Source organism: Acartia tonsa, chromosome 8, assembly GCF_053477335.1.
Source record: "Acartia tonsa isolate MP-2025a chromosome 8, ASM5347733v1, whole genome shotgun sequence".
Lineage (NCBI taxonomy): Eukaryota > Metazoa > Arthropoda > Copepoda > Calanoida > Acartiidae > Acartia > Acartia tonsa.
This window is the reverse complement of record NC_137267.1, coordinates 36,106,224-36,121,765: the sequence shown is the minus strand read 5'-3', so window position 1 is coordinate 36,121,765 and position 15,542 is coordinate 36,106,224. Positions and strand designations below refer to the sequence as shown.

At 31.4% G+C, this 15,542-nt stretch overlaps 2 protein-coding genes across 3 annotated transcripts in view; both read left to right on the top strand.

Annotated features, from left to right (window-relative positions):
- LOC145326828 (long-chain-fatty-acid--CoA ligase 4-like) overlaps window positions 1-15,542 on the top strand; it is a 173,506-nt gene that overhangs the window by 4,231 nt on the left and 153,733 nt on the right. The gene's annotated exons all lie outside the window — the stretch shown is intronic.
- LOC145326826 (SMAD family member 6-like) overlaps window positions 1-15,542 on the top strand; it is a 98,738-nt gene that overhangs the window by 14,085 nt on the left and 69,111 nt on the right. For both annotated transcript variants that reach the window (XR_013881984.1, XM_080170255.1), the window contains exons 7-8: window positions 4,003-4,068; window positions 12,778-13,359. Coding sequence is in view for 1 of the 2 variants with exons in the window: in XM_080170255.1 (XP_080026381.1) it covers window positions 4,003-4,068; window positions 12,778-13,359 (648 nt within the window). In the remaining variant the exon portion in view is untranslated. The remainder of the gene's footprint in view (window positions 1-4,002; window positions 4,069-12,777; window positions 13,360-15,542) is intronic.

The window sequence follows — 15,542 nt, the reverse complement described above, 5'->3', positions numbered from 1 at the left end:
TCCAGGTTGGGAGAGTACATTTGGCTGTTTATTACACAAGTCCCCAAAGTCTTATAATAACGTTTTCTTATCTATTTGCTTAACAATCTTGGGGCTCTTCGTAAATTTTGATTTGTTGGTTCATTTAGTTGAGTGTCCATACTTTTTAACCACTAATTAAAATCTATAGAAGGGGTTAATTTTGTGTATCATCTTTGGGGATGTACATAAATTTATTGGTCATTATCTTTTCACTGAATCTTATCATATAAAAAGGCATCAATATGAATAAAAACTAATCTTGTTAAAATCTTTTTTAACTTACAGGCGTACAGATTCACGGACATAACCCCGTGTAAGAGTAGCTGCGAGATCTATGAATTCTGTTATCCTTTTTTATTAGGCTATATTTGAATTGAAGTTCTTATAGATTTCGTGTTCAAAATAGTAATTCTCTTTGAAAATAGTTGTTTGATTTTTGGCCTAATTATAGATCATTTTCTTTTGGTAGATAAAAAACTGTCTTCATTTTTATGTCTATTCAAATATGATGTTTTGTTTGATATTTTCATAGATGTTAATTTATAATTTAAAATTTTTAGGCCTCTTATAATTTTCACTAGTCAAAATTATCAATTCTATAATTATTATGATTATTACTTTGAATAGAAAAAATGTTATGGTAAATTTGAAGGTCTTAAGGTTTTACTTCAGATGAAAATTCTTTAATGATTTTAAAAGCTTTAAATGAATTTTACTGGGTGTCATAAGTATCTGTCGACATTATATTTGAAATAGATGTTGTTTCAGCTTTAATTCAGACAAAACATTAGGACAGTACACAAGGGCGTATTTAAACTACTCATTCTAGTAGATTTTTCGGCTAACATAGCAATCTTAAAATAAATTGAAATTTTTATATTAAATGTACAGTTCAATATCTAACTCTTATTGTTAATTATTTTAAGCAATGATTTTCAATTTCAATTTACTTTCTATTAATCAACTTACTAGAATGTATGCCTATTATATTTACAAGTTCAGAAAGTGTTTTGTTTTATGAAATTGTGTTGTTATTGGAAAATTGGCTAAAATATTGCAACAAGGACAATTATGTTGATAAGCAGCCCACCAAAAAATATAACAATATCTTATTATTATTGAAAAATTGTAACACCACTTAGCTCACACTACATCAATTACATCCATTTCGATTTTCAAGAAAAGTTTCTTTATAGTATTTTTTTACATTAATGTATCCCTATATCTCTATAAATTGTATTCTAAAATAATCCTCTAGCTCTACTGCTAATATATGCAATTTCACATATTTGAAATAACTGGCAGGAGCCGAACTAAACACTAGGCGGAGATTTCTCATTATTAACCCGACAAATATTTTAGCTACTCATGGTCCAAAATAATTCAGGGCATAGTCAGTAAATTTAGGTTAGTGTTTAATAGCCCCCCCCCCCCCCCCACCTCCCTTGCATTTAGCTTCATATATATTAGCTTTAGAAATATGACAATGAACGAATTTTCCCAATTATGTAAGAAATTCTGCATTTAGTAACTAAAGAGAAATAAATGTCAATTTCCCTTCCTTCTCTAAACTTCAACAAACCCTTTAAGTTTTATCAAACAGGCTTCTTAATAATTGTAGACTGGTAAGGGAAGTCATTTTAGATTTCATATGACACATGGAAACAAGTTTTAATGCTCCCAATCCTGCAAGATACAAGCAATAGCATTGTGGGACTTTACTCGCCGTTAATAAGACATAAATTAACAAATAATCAATTCGCTTTCATGTACATAGAACTCTCTTGTTCAAAGTTAACATTACTGAAAATTTATCAAATTAGTAGTTACTGGAAAATTATTTTATGACTTGAGCTACTTAGCATTTATTTTAGTTAATCCTATTATATAAAGTAGTAATGTTTATTTTGTTTGTAGCTAATGGTTTCGATAAATATTTCACCGATTTAGTTCTTCATTTTACGGAAGCTTCACATAGGTCTCATTGGTTTGAGACTTTTTCATTTTAAGATTTAAGTCTTTGACTGGGTTTATTCTATTTTTCTATCCCGTCCTACTTCCTCGAGTACAGAGCCCCTAGATGCTAGGGCGCAGCCGCTAGTTTATACATAAATAAAAAGTTTTTTTTTGTAGTACTTAATGAACTATACCTAATTTTTCACTGGGAAAATATGACCATTGACTCAGTGACTGCACATTTAAACTTTTAAGTGTACCTGACTTTTTCAGTGTTAAGAAAATATATGTCCACATAATAGATATATAAAATAGACTATTGTTAAAACAAAAGACTGACTGATTGTTTATTGCCTTTAATATTATTTATTGCCCCCAAGATCTAGGTGCTCTAAATTTGAAGATTTCAAAAATAGCCTAAAACCACCATGGGACCTCTAAATTGGAGAAATCAATCGGTTTAAGAAATATGTGTGTATATTTTTATTTTGTAGTTGAAAATATAATATTGAAACATTTTTTTAATTTTAATTTTGCAGTTGCTGTCTTCACTTTTTTACTTCTACTGACTAATAATTGGGGGAGAAGATTTATTTATCTTTTATTTTCCTATCTTGGTCAATGGTCAATGAAACAAAGTAAAAGGTATTTGTGGAAAATGAAACTCTATTTCAAGCTTACCCTTCCAATTTTGAGCCCCATAATATTTAGTGAGGTATATTGGCCAGCATGTAAATTTATGCACACGCTATTAGTTTATGCAAATTTTGAAAGACTCAAGTTCAAACCTAATTTGTCACTGTAGCTCTTACTTCACTGAAGTTTTTTTTGCTTAATAATTCATATAAATCATTTAGACTGGAAAAGAGGAAAATTAATAATATATACCTTCTTTATAGATTTATCAAATTTGAAAGTTAACTTCAAGCAAGCACTAGTTAAGAGTTTTTTTTTCTCATTTTCCATAAGTTTGTAGCTCAAACATTGTTGAATTTTGACATGATTATAAACTGAAATACATGTATCTCTCATATATTTATATTTGGCAACTCAGTTTTTATGTACTCTTATGTCTTCATGTTATTTTTATTTGTCAACGGCAACCCTATTGTTATAAATTTTACGACTCGAATTTTTCACAATTAAATTTGTTTTAGTACTCTTATGCCTGTATGTTTTTTCAGCTTTTAGTTAAACTTCATCTGTTCTTAGTTAAGTTGTAATTATATTTTTTTAACAATTTTAATATATGGCAACTCTGTTTTTATGCAAACTTTTTGCCAACATTAATCAAATTAGATTTGACAACCATGGTTTTGACAATATTAAAATTTGGCAACTCTGTTTTATGTACTCTTTATGCCTGCATCTGTCATTTTCAAGCTTTCAGCCAAAGATAAGAAATCGGCGCCAACCTCAAAATTAAAACTTTTTTCTCTAGTGCTATCTCTCTCTCTCCCTCCTTTCTTTCCCTGCTGTCTATTTATATTACCCACCTCTCCTTTTAAGCTTTATCCGCATGGCCGTCCCGGACTTTTATACTTTTCTATACTCCATTCTAAGTTCTGTAAAGGTGCTACATGAAATATAAAAACAAGAAATTGAAATACAAAAAAAATATTATAAATGTTTGAAATTTTTATATTTTTTATTAAATACTTTAATATTCTCTGATTCCTGAGCAGTAGAATTTTTACGTTTTGTAAGATGATAATAAATTTTTAGTGAAGCATTTTACTGGTCTTTGGTAGTTTAAGATACTTTGGCAAGGAGTGAATGGGTAGATCAGGGAATAGGACCAAAAAATACTTTTTACCCATATATTTCTACTTTTGTTATCATTATACATACATTATGATATCACCCCTCCCCCCCTAGATCGAATTACCATGGGGGAGGGGGGTCATGGAAGGTTTTAGGCTATTTTAAAACATTTCCCAATCCCTGTAATACAGAGCCCCTAATTGAAATGGACATAACCTCTAGTTTTTATAATCTTATTAACAAATGATTTTTATATTTTAGAAGACTGTTTATGTTCCTCTCCGGCCAAGAATGTGCTTTCACCTCTTAACTGTGATAATAATACAGGTAGGCAACCAATTTATTTTACACTATGGTTTTCAAACCGATTAATATCCTCTGGATTAGAACTTGTTCTCAGCCATAGTGAAAAATCATGTATAACTTTGTATTTCAGACAATTTACACGAATATTGAAATAGAAATAATCAGTTTTGTTAGCCCTGTTTTTAATCTTATAATTTTCATTCTTATATCCGCGAAAAGCTGTTTATAATACGATGCGTTAAATATCTAATATATTCTTCTAATCAATAGAGACTGCGGCCCCTAGCATCTAAGGCATTTCTACTAAATTTTAATACAACACATAGACAAAAAGAAAAACATTTCATTGTGTTAATTTAATGATCATTTTTGACTGGTCAAAAAGTAAAGGCAGAACAGGTTTGTTAGAACGTAAAAGCTGTATTGTAAATTATAGAGATGCTACGCACCAAAAAATTAAAGTACACTTCTTCAAAAAAAATCAACTAAGAGAAGCAGAGCAGTATGTAGTTATGAAATATTCAGAGAAAGAGACAATTTTAAAAAGATAATTTAAACTAGTTGCTGTACCCCTATCCTCTAGTGGATTTTTTCCAAAAAATGCTTTAGGGGATATTCTTGGAACTGAAGTGCCGCAACCCCTCAAATAATAGCCTAATACATTCCCTGGACCAATGAAAAACTTCACAGAAAAAGCCTAATACATTCCCTGAACCAATGAAAAGCTTCACAGAAAATTGTGGAACGATCTGTTTAGCCGTTTATAAGATCTTAAGGAACAACAAACTATAACAAATTATTTTTTCTATATTTTTGTATTTCATTATTTGAAATATAAGTGTTTATTTATAACTGATTATCTAAGAGTGCAGTTTGGTGTTGGTATAATGATTAATGGGCTCAACATGACAATATTGTCCTTGTTCATTAAAAAAAAAAACCCTCCCCACACCCCTCTTAAAAACCTCCCCATTCTTTATTTAATCTTAATTTAAAAGCTTTTTGATGTGATTTGTAATGTGTTGTGCCTGTTAATATGCCAACGCATTCCCCCTTCTTAATACTATATTTGCTTGCCTAACATAGCAGCAGTTGTAACTACGAGTTTAACTTCAGTTTGGCAACAAGTGAATGAAGTTTTAGTTTAAGCAAAAATTGTTGGTTATGGTGGGTCAATTTAATTTTACAAAATATTGCAAATATGACATGACATGTGTTTCTCATAAATAATTGTGATCTTTGCAAAAATCAATTTCCAATAACAGATTTTTGGACCACCGAAATATTAAGTTTTATAATAACTAAGGTAGTTTTTTCTTAATGCTTAACCCCTGCGGGACAACCCAGTACCCAATAGGTATAACCTAACCTACGTTTAGGTTTACTATTAGATGATTTTACTTAATATATTTTCGCTATATATTAAACTAGCTGCTACGCCCGGAGAGACGTCAAGTGCCACTTTGAATGTTTTTTTTTTTATTTCAAATATGTAATTATTTCTATGTTCAAGTCTCCACGTAAAAGTTTTTTTCTTCGAATTTTTGTTATTTCTCTTGGGAGGGTGGTGATACCCTCTCCGAAAATAGTTATAAACCTTCCCGGGACCTATGAGAAGCTACCCTGTAAAGGAGAACCCGTTCGGTTCAGCGGTAAGCGAGATCCTTCGTTACAAACAGACAAACATCGTTCTACTTTGTATTATAGATTATGTGCGCTAAACAGATAATTTAATCATAAAATTGACGCATTGAAACAAAATTAAATTCTTAATTTGATGTACTTTAAAATTTTGCAAGCATTTGACTACTTAACACAATTTTTTTTTTACATTTAGAATATTTATTTCATTAAATGAAACAATATACAAAGAAAATAAAGTTATGATAATTGTTTTGTTAGTATGTTAGGTTCAATTAGTACATATTATATTAATACATTATTTAATAGTTAAAGATAGTATTACAAAGTACTTGTTTTTCAGTTATAAGCACGTTCGTTTGTTAGATCATTGGTTAGCTTGTTTGGTGGTTTATTTTTTTCACTTTTCACTTTATGATATTAGCAAGTTTGACATATGGTTAAGTTGATATGTAGATAGTAAGCAGGGTAGAGGTTGGAGAATGTAGAGTGTTGGAGGGCCATAGTCCAAGATCTCTGTGGATTGTTGAGGACTTAAAAAATGTAGAAACTACATTTTTAAGGCAGCCGCCAGTCAGCTGCAAGAATCTTGTAGCAGATTTACTATTAAAAATTCACATTACTACAATTAGGGGGTCAAAATGTGTTACTAGGAATTTTATCTAACATTCTAGAACACTGTTGACAATTTTCCTTAAGTTTTTTTTAGAGTAGAATTATCTAAATTATTATTATTTTCATAACATATTATCAGACACTAGCAGCTTCGCCCCTAGCCTCTAGGTGCTTTACTCCAAGAGGTAAGAGAATATCTTAAAACCATCACAGGACCAGTAGGTATATTCCCTGAAGATAATCGGTTCAGTGAATACTGAGATCTTAAGCTTCAGACAGACAGACATCGTTCTACTTAGTATTATAGATTATGTTTAATAAAATTTATAAACTCTGGGTAATAAACCTTTTTACAATTTTAAAAATCAGCTGGAAGTCTAAACCTAACAAAAATATGGCAATCCCTCTTTTCAAAAAAAATTTCAAAGCATTCCCACGGGTTTAAATTTGAGACTTAGTATGCGCGGCTGATAAATTAGATAAAATGTTTAATTAAACCAGTGAGGGAGGGTACATAGAATTGTAAATATTAGTCCCCAATGTTTCATAATCATTTGTTGGTTTAGTAGCTTTAGGGACGTTTATCAAATCTTTATTGGATTGTACAAACCTTCAGTGTTCAAACTTTTACACCAATGATTTTACGCTTTAGAGGGGGTAATTTGTTTATCTTAATGGAGCTGTACTTGAATTTATTGTCTATTGTTTTATATCTTTAAATTCAAAATTGTATTATTAGTTATATATATATTACAAGTTTGAAAAAGAAACAACTAGGTCTTCCCTATCTGTGAACACGTGGGCTTTTCTTACTGCGCTACTTATGGTAATGGATGTTGTCATCTTAGTTTCTAAATTTGATTGATATTATTGCCATGGATGGAGGGAGGACTAAGTAAGCTTCAAATATTTTTTTCTTCACAAAAACATCAATCAATTTCTATTAATATTCTATTGGAGTCTTATTAATAAAATACCTCTAATAAATTGATCAAAACTAGCCCTTTATTATATTTCATGATTACTGACCGCTCGGTTAGCAAAACGGAAACAGGTAGATGCCGCCTGTAGCCACTGCAGCTGGTCGCTTAAATTGCAGCTGGCTAAAATTTTAAAAGCAGCTGCAGCTGAACAAGAAATATTTGATGATTGTTCAATAGAGATGGGACAACCTAGGGATCTGAAGGGATAAGCCAGTGAAACGTTTGCACATTCAACTTGATTTTAACCAACCAATCACAATTAAATAAAATTCCCCAAAGTTCTTGAGTCAACGAATAAGAAAACGTTGTTATAAATTTGGGGACTAGTTTGATAACAGTCCAATGTCCACCTCCTCCCAGGGGGAAACCGAACCGGCTTCGAATTTGTTAAAAATTTGCTTTGAGCTGGTTTTTTTTTATAGAATTTTTAATCTTTGGTAAAATTTTAGGTATACCTGTAAGTAGGTGTACCTATATAATACGTGGATATTATGTCAGGGGAAAAATTATCGACCAATTTAGGTTGCTAACATGAACATTTTTTATTAGCCAGTTCGTTCCCAGAAGGGGAGGGGATGGTGTAAAGTGGGAGATCCTAATTTCAGTTCACTACAAGTTTCACTTTATAGAAATACATAATAATCTGGTTTAAGATCCAACTAATAATAAATCCATTCAAATAGGTATACCTTCAAACAGAAAATCTTGTCTTTATTCCTGATACTTTCATCTCTCATGCACACATGAGATGCTTCATAAAGTATGATCTGAATTTTTTAATCAATGTGCATTCAAATATATTCGAAGGCGCGCAATGGAGTTAAAAAGCAGGCATTCGATGATTAATAGCACACACGGCTGGTTTTTTATTAAATGAATAAGTTAGGGTACAATGTTTGGCACTTTCGATATAAGTAAATGATAATGAAAAACCCATAGAATACGATAATACCTTCAGAAAAATCGATAAAAATAGTTTTCATACTAAATTTTGATTTTTAAATTTTTTTTCTTAAATGTCATAGCAGAAGATGCAAAATGTCGTCTTAGTTTTTGAGGGTTTTCATATTCTCTGAAATCTAAATTATCAAAATATTTTTTTTGGTAAATGATTATATGATATATGTCAAACATTTTATCAGAAAAAAAATATTTAAAATTATAAAGTAGAAACCTGAATAATTTTTCTTGTGGAAATACTTTTCTTTAATTTTGATAAACATATGTCTGCTAGCATGAAGATGTTTGTACTGCCAATACACGTTGGGTTTTATTTAAAGAATTTCTTTAAAATGTTGTTTTTTTACCTTGTATACCAATAACGCAAATTGCTATCAGAAAACCCCCGTACCCCCCAATCGACCAAGACTTGCCCACGGCCCGATCTTTTAGGATTGCTTTGTAATTCACATTTTTGAAAGTCTTTCAACAGTATACACAGCAAATGATCTCTTTTTTAACTAACTTTCCGAATAATATACCTAAAGCATTTGAATTAACAAAGGATATGCTAATATTTTTACCATTCAAGTTTATTTAATATTCTAACAAATAGTGCAACCCTCCAAGTTATGGCTACTTTTCATGAACATATGATCTAAAGAATAAGCTCTGACGCAATGTCATATAAGGATATTATAATATTCATTAAAAAAATTGTTATTTTTGCATATATGTTACATTTTACAGTATTTTGTGGCTCAAAAGAAAGACAATTAAAATTTATTTTATATTATATAGTTTAAATTGCATAAGATAACCTAGAAATAGTAAAAAAGTCCCTTTCTTTTTTTGTCGTAAAACAGAAATTAACAAAGATTTTTATTAAAAAACACCTTAGTGTAAAAATTAAAAATTTTAAATATGGTCACAAAAAGATTCAATTAGTTTATTAAATGTTTCATTTTCAGCAAATTACGATTAATCTCTATTACAAAGAATAAAGTGTAAAAAGATATTCTCGTTATAATTTTAAGCAACTTAAAATGCATTTTAATACCTTTTAATGATTTATTTTTTAAAACATCATTTTATAAAATGTTATTGATTTTTAAAGTTATATATTAGAATGATTTTAAATTTTGTTAACAGTTTGTTTTAAATGTAGAAAATTGGTAATTCTAAACATTCAAAAAATGATTTTATTAAATTTTCATCACTTATTGTCAAAAATGTGGAAGTTATACTTTCCTCAAAAAAAGACCTAAAACATGCAAATTAACACGTGTAATGAGATTTCTTTTCTTTCAGGTTTAATTTTAAGTAATTATTGATATTTTTTGTAAAAAGGATTTTATATAAAAAGTTTTAAAACTCGAGTTATGTAGTGGTTCTAAAAAAGGTTGCAAATTTATGCAATTTTCTTGCAAAAAAAATTTTCTAGGATTTTAAAAATAGCATAGGGTGTTATTAGACGTACTTACAGATACAATTGCTAAGTCATTTTGGCCAAACACTAAAATAAAGTTTTGACATCTGAGGGACCATACGTGCACAGGCTACACGCCTAGACCCTTGAATCTAGAGACATCAAGGGTTACTTGAAGTGGTGTAATTTGAATTCAAATCCCCTCCCCCCTCCTTATTTTTATTTTAGTGTTAAGAAAAAAAGTAATAAATTTATTTCCTGGGGGGGGGGGGTGGAAGTACTCTTCTTAAAATGTAGTTCTATGAGAATCTACATTGTAAAGAAGTATTTGGCTCTTTTGCCAAGAGAGAATCTTTTAATGCAAGGTTGGCAACATCTACAAAAGCAAGGATCATCAAATCAGACAAAAAAATAAAAATTAACAAACATAGAAAGACTTTACCATCAAGATTTATATTTTTTACATATCTGAACAAAAAATTGATGCAAATATCTAGCTGATACAATATTTTTACATTGACATACTCACGTTCTATAGACCTGATTATATAGATGCTTTGCTTTATATATTTTGTCTAATTGTTTAATATTCTAAAAATCAACTGAATATGAGAATTAGTATGACTTCCTAATTAAAAATGAATATACAGACTTTCTAGTAAGTATTATAAAGTTGTTATGCTTTCTAAATTGCCGTTACCTGTTACAGGAATCAACGGGCAAATCTTAAAATTGATAGTAGGATTATAAAATGCTTAGATGAGAGCTATCTTTACTTTTTTTCCTTACTTTTTATTCCACTAAATACGCCCTTGTAAATTTTTCTGCATAGCACAGATCTGTTTAAAGTGGTGTGAATTCACCTCCGCATATTATCACATCCTGCATACTGTTTCATACTCTCAAAAAGACACTATCCTTATTTAAAAGTAACAGGATATCTGTCTCTGTAACTGCTGGACTGATAAGGTTCTCCTTTACAATATAGCTTCATGAATCCTGGAAAGGTTAATAACTATTTTGGGGGAGGGTACCACCATCCTCGTAAGAGAAATCACTCTTAGAAAAATATTATCACCTTTAAGATTTTTATATTTTTTCTTTTTAAAACTTAAATTAAAAATGGGAAGGGTGGTCGACTTACCCCCTTTATCTCCAACCTCAAGTGCCTTATGATTTTTCTAGGGGCGTAGGGGGAAGGTCAGTTTCTAATAATATGAATGCTCTTCTGGTTATTTGATAATGGATAGAAACATCTGTGGAAGTTGATGCACACTGTTAAATACGCATCTAAACAGAATGAACAAAATGTACTAATAGAATTTTCTAGATTTATGTAATTCTAAATTATTTGTTCAATATAATCATGTATTAAACAAGCATGATATTATGAAAAGCACAACAATGCATTTAGTGTAAAGTAAGGCCAAAAATTCAACTACAGCCGTCTAGATTTCAAGTCAGCCGCAACCTCCACTAAGCCTAGCAGCTTTTTCGAGCAGTCTAAAGCTGCATCAAAGTTCTATTTGCGGTAAATTAAAACATAGATTTATTTACATGGTACCTAATGTTTGAATATAAAGTATAACAACTGAATTATTATAATATGAGAATCATATATGACAATTAAACATTTCCTGATGGAAATAAATTATTATTATTGAATTTTCTTATTAAAAAAGGGATTTTCATAGTTTTTTTTCTGTTTTTCATTTTTGATGTATTTATCCTTGGTCTTTTTTTCTAGCAGAATTTTTCCCCTAAAGATATATTGGCATATTTACCGAATTTGCAAATCAATTTAAACTATTTTCAGTGTTTTTACTCAACAACCAATAGAAATGTGACTTTAATTTAGTAATGTGTTGCTGCATCGTATTACAAGTAATGAGGTAAAAACCATGTGAGCCCAGGAAGGGAGGAGACAATGGTTTGTTTATTACACTAGTCCCTAATGTTTTGTAATGACGTTTTTTTATTCTTTGGCTTAATAACTTTGGGGACTTTCATTGAAATTTGATTGGATGGTTCATTAAGTTGAGTTTTCAACCACTAACTGTAATCTTTAGAAGGAGTAATTTACTAAATATATTAGAGATACACATCAATTTATCGGCCATTGTCCTATCCCTTTAGATCCCTGGATAAATCATGTGAGCCCAAAGTCCTATCATCTTATGGATAATTCATTCTAGCGGTTACGCCCCTAGAGGCCTTTAGGGGCACTTGAGGGAGGGGGGGCATTGGGGCATGCCAACCCCACCATTTTCAATTGTAGTTTAATTTTAATTTATATACACTCCCCCAAAATAGTTATAAAACATTCCCAGGAGCTATGACAAAGTTACCATGTAAAGGAGAACCATATCAGTGGTTAGCGAGATCCTTCGGTACACACAGAGAGATATCCTTTAACTTTATTTTAAGTATTTTGCAGTTTTGTGGAAAGCCGGTTTATTTTTGCACAAATGTCACTGTCAAGTCATTTGAAATCTTTCATTTTCTCCCATCAGTTTCATCAGTGCCATTAGACTTAGAGTTGCTTTAGACTGATTACATGTGCCAATAGACTTAGTCTCTTTATACTGATGACATGTGCCATTAGAATAAGTTTTTTAGACTGATTATAAGTGCTATTGAGTTACTTTAGACTGATCACATATGCCATTAGACTTGAGTTGCTTTAGACTGAATACATGTACCATTAAACTTAATTGCTTTAGAATGATTACATGTGCCATTAGACTGGGTTACTTTAGACTGACTACATGTACCATTAAACTTAGTTGCTTTAGAATGATTACATGTGCCATTAGACTTATTTGATATTTATGGTATTTATTTAAACTAAACTTTGGTATCATTTGTATTGCCTTAGAGACCTTTGAAATGATTGTGGACTCTTTGAAAAAGTATATCTGAGTTATGGTCCCTACATGCTTATAAGGAATTTTAAACTATTAAGGGCTATAAATTATTGAATGTAACTCCCGTTGTTTTAGTTTGTATGTGTGTGTGTATAAATAAAGTAGCAGTCTCTCTTTTTCTTTTATTATATCTCACTGTAAATTTTGCTCATCTTAGCCGTTTTTCTTTTTTTTGCTTCATTTATTTTTTCTTTAGATCCTGTGCCATATTATGGTTGTGATTACTCAGAGAATGGTGTCCCTCCACCTCCTGGGGGCGCGGGGGAGGTCTGGCTCCCCGGATATCTGCCCCCACCAGGTCCCCACACAACTACAACAACAGCACACCACCCCCCTGATTATAATCCCCCCGGTGGGGGCGATGTTGGTGGCTCCACCCCTCGTGTGAGAGAGTTTAATGAAACTGAAGTGCCTTATAATAATCATAATTTAGCAACAACATGTGATAAAAGTGATGCTTGTTCTTCCCCCGTCATTTCTTCCCCAAGGGATGGAAATGATTGGGAATTTTTGTCCAACTCTCCATCTCCGCCCCCTTTTGCAAATCTAAAAGTGGCTGGTTCGAGTCCGCCCCACAATAAAGGTTATGAAGGTGATTGTGTAAGTGATGCAAATGATAACCATGGGCTTGCGGGCGGCCGACAAGCTCCTTCCAGATTCAACGGTGGCTGCATACCTGGCAGCCTCCAGCAGCTGCGCCAGCCAGATCCTGTAGCCGCGGCCAGGAACTGCGGACAGAGTGTGGCCACAGGCGGTACTTATGATCCTGAATTGAACGGTAAGTACTTATTGTTTTAGAATTATTGATATATTTTATTTTTCATAGTTTTATAGTTGTTAAGAAATAAAATTTTTAAAGATACACAAGAACAGGGCAGAAAAAGACTTCAATGTTATAAATATTTTTCCTGTATGGCTTCGAAACCGATTTATATCCATTGGATTAGACCCGGTTTGCAGCCATACTGAAAAATCAAGCAATAGCATGCGTTTTTATACAGAGCGGCTTTGCTCTTATAGATTTGACGGCGCCCCAAAAATTGGTGTAACTAAAATATTGATTACTCTTATCTAAGCTTATCCGATACGATACCCCCTTTTCTCTATTTTCTATTCTATGAGCATAGTTATTCTTTAGATCATTTTATTTCTTTTTTTTTTCTATATTATGAAAATTGACTGGATGTATGTATTTCAAATATGATCTCGAAAACGGCAATTAATATTCTTTTTGAATTGTTCCTAAACAGTTTTTAGGCTATGTTGTCAGTGATCTAAAGGGATAAGACAATGGCCAGTAAATTGATTAACATCCCCAATGTCTGTAGATTACAATAAATGGTTGAAACGTTTAGACACTCAACTTAATGAACAAACCAATAAAAATTCAATTCAAGTCTCCAAAATTGTTAAGGCAACGCATAAAAAATGTTATTATAAAACTTTTGGGTCTACAGTTATTATAGCCCAATGTTCCCTCCCTTCCTGTGCTGAAAGACTTTTTAGTATACATACGAATAGACGATAGCTCATGGAAGGGCCATCCTTGTTAAAATTTATTGTTTTTAAATCAAAGCCTTGATTAGTGAAAATTCCTTTTGATAAGCAAGTCAAAAAAGGTCCAAATTGGTTTAAAGTGAAACCTTTTTAACTGCCTTTCAAATTGGTATTTTTAATTAGGAGATTAGTTTTTGTTGCGTGTCTTCTTGACAATTTTCAAAGTCTTCTGTAAAAGAACTTATAAATGCCAACAAGATATTATCATTTGGAATAGAGATTGGAGTTTCCTTGGAATTGCCTAGTCGAGCACAGAAACCCCTCCCAATTTTGCCTAATTTTGGAATAAATTAAAATTAAGAGGGGTTAGGTTTTCATTTATTTGATTATTACTTAAATTAGGTTAGGTTAGGTGATATTGGAATAGGGCAACGCAGGGGTCAGGAATCGAGGGGAAAACTTCTTCCCGCCCCCCCCAGTTTATTACTAGTTTATTTCAAAATGAGTTGGGAGAGTTCAGTGTTCTTGTTGCACTTTGAGGAAAAGCACCAACGCAGGAGAGAAATCAATGTAACTCTTTAGTTTATCCTTAATTGATATCTTTTCTACATATGAACATTAGTGCCTACGACCCTAGAGTACCCTCTCATATTATAGTTACCAAGATCTATGAGAAGCTACATTATAAAGACGAACCATATCGGTTCAGCGGTTAACGAGATCCTTCAGTTCAGACAGAGATCCTATTACTTTTATATAAGGATATATTACATTAGAAAATAAAAATGGATAATACTGATCTATTTTTTCTTGGTTTATTTTTCAGGAACTTTGGTAAATAAAGCTTTAGGATTACGACAAGTCAACAAAAGTTCCCCCCAGGGAGGAAAGGGACGGTTTCTTATTGGTTGACTTAACAATTTTGGGGACTTTTATTGAATTTTAGTTTTTGGTTCATTAGGTTAAGTGTACAAATGTTTCTATCAATAAATGTAATCTACAGAAGGGATACTTTTGTGTATCTATCATCATTGAGGATGTGCATCATTTTATCGGTCATTGTCTTATCCCTTTAGATCCCCAAATTCTCCAGCACAATGCATTGCATAATATCCATTAAAACAGGTAGAGAAAATGCATTTCAAATTCTTCTGTGGTTTTTATATATTCCGATAATATATTCATATGTGTTTTTATGAACAGACAAATATTTATGTGCTGGTATTAGCAAATGTTAAAAAATAATGGTGTTTTACTTTTAGTTTTATTAAAGAAGGTTAAGAACTAATTGAACGTTTATTCTTAAATCCTGTTATACAAAGTAGAAAGTTTTTTTTGTCTGAAGCTTAACATTTCAATAACTACTGAACTGATTGAGTTCTCCTTATAAGGGAAGCTTTCTATAGGACCTGGAATGGTTTTAGGCTGTTGTATTTTTGGATTTAAGCCTTAGAATGTTTTATG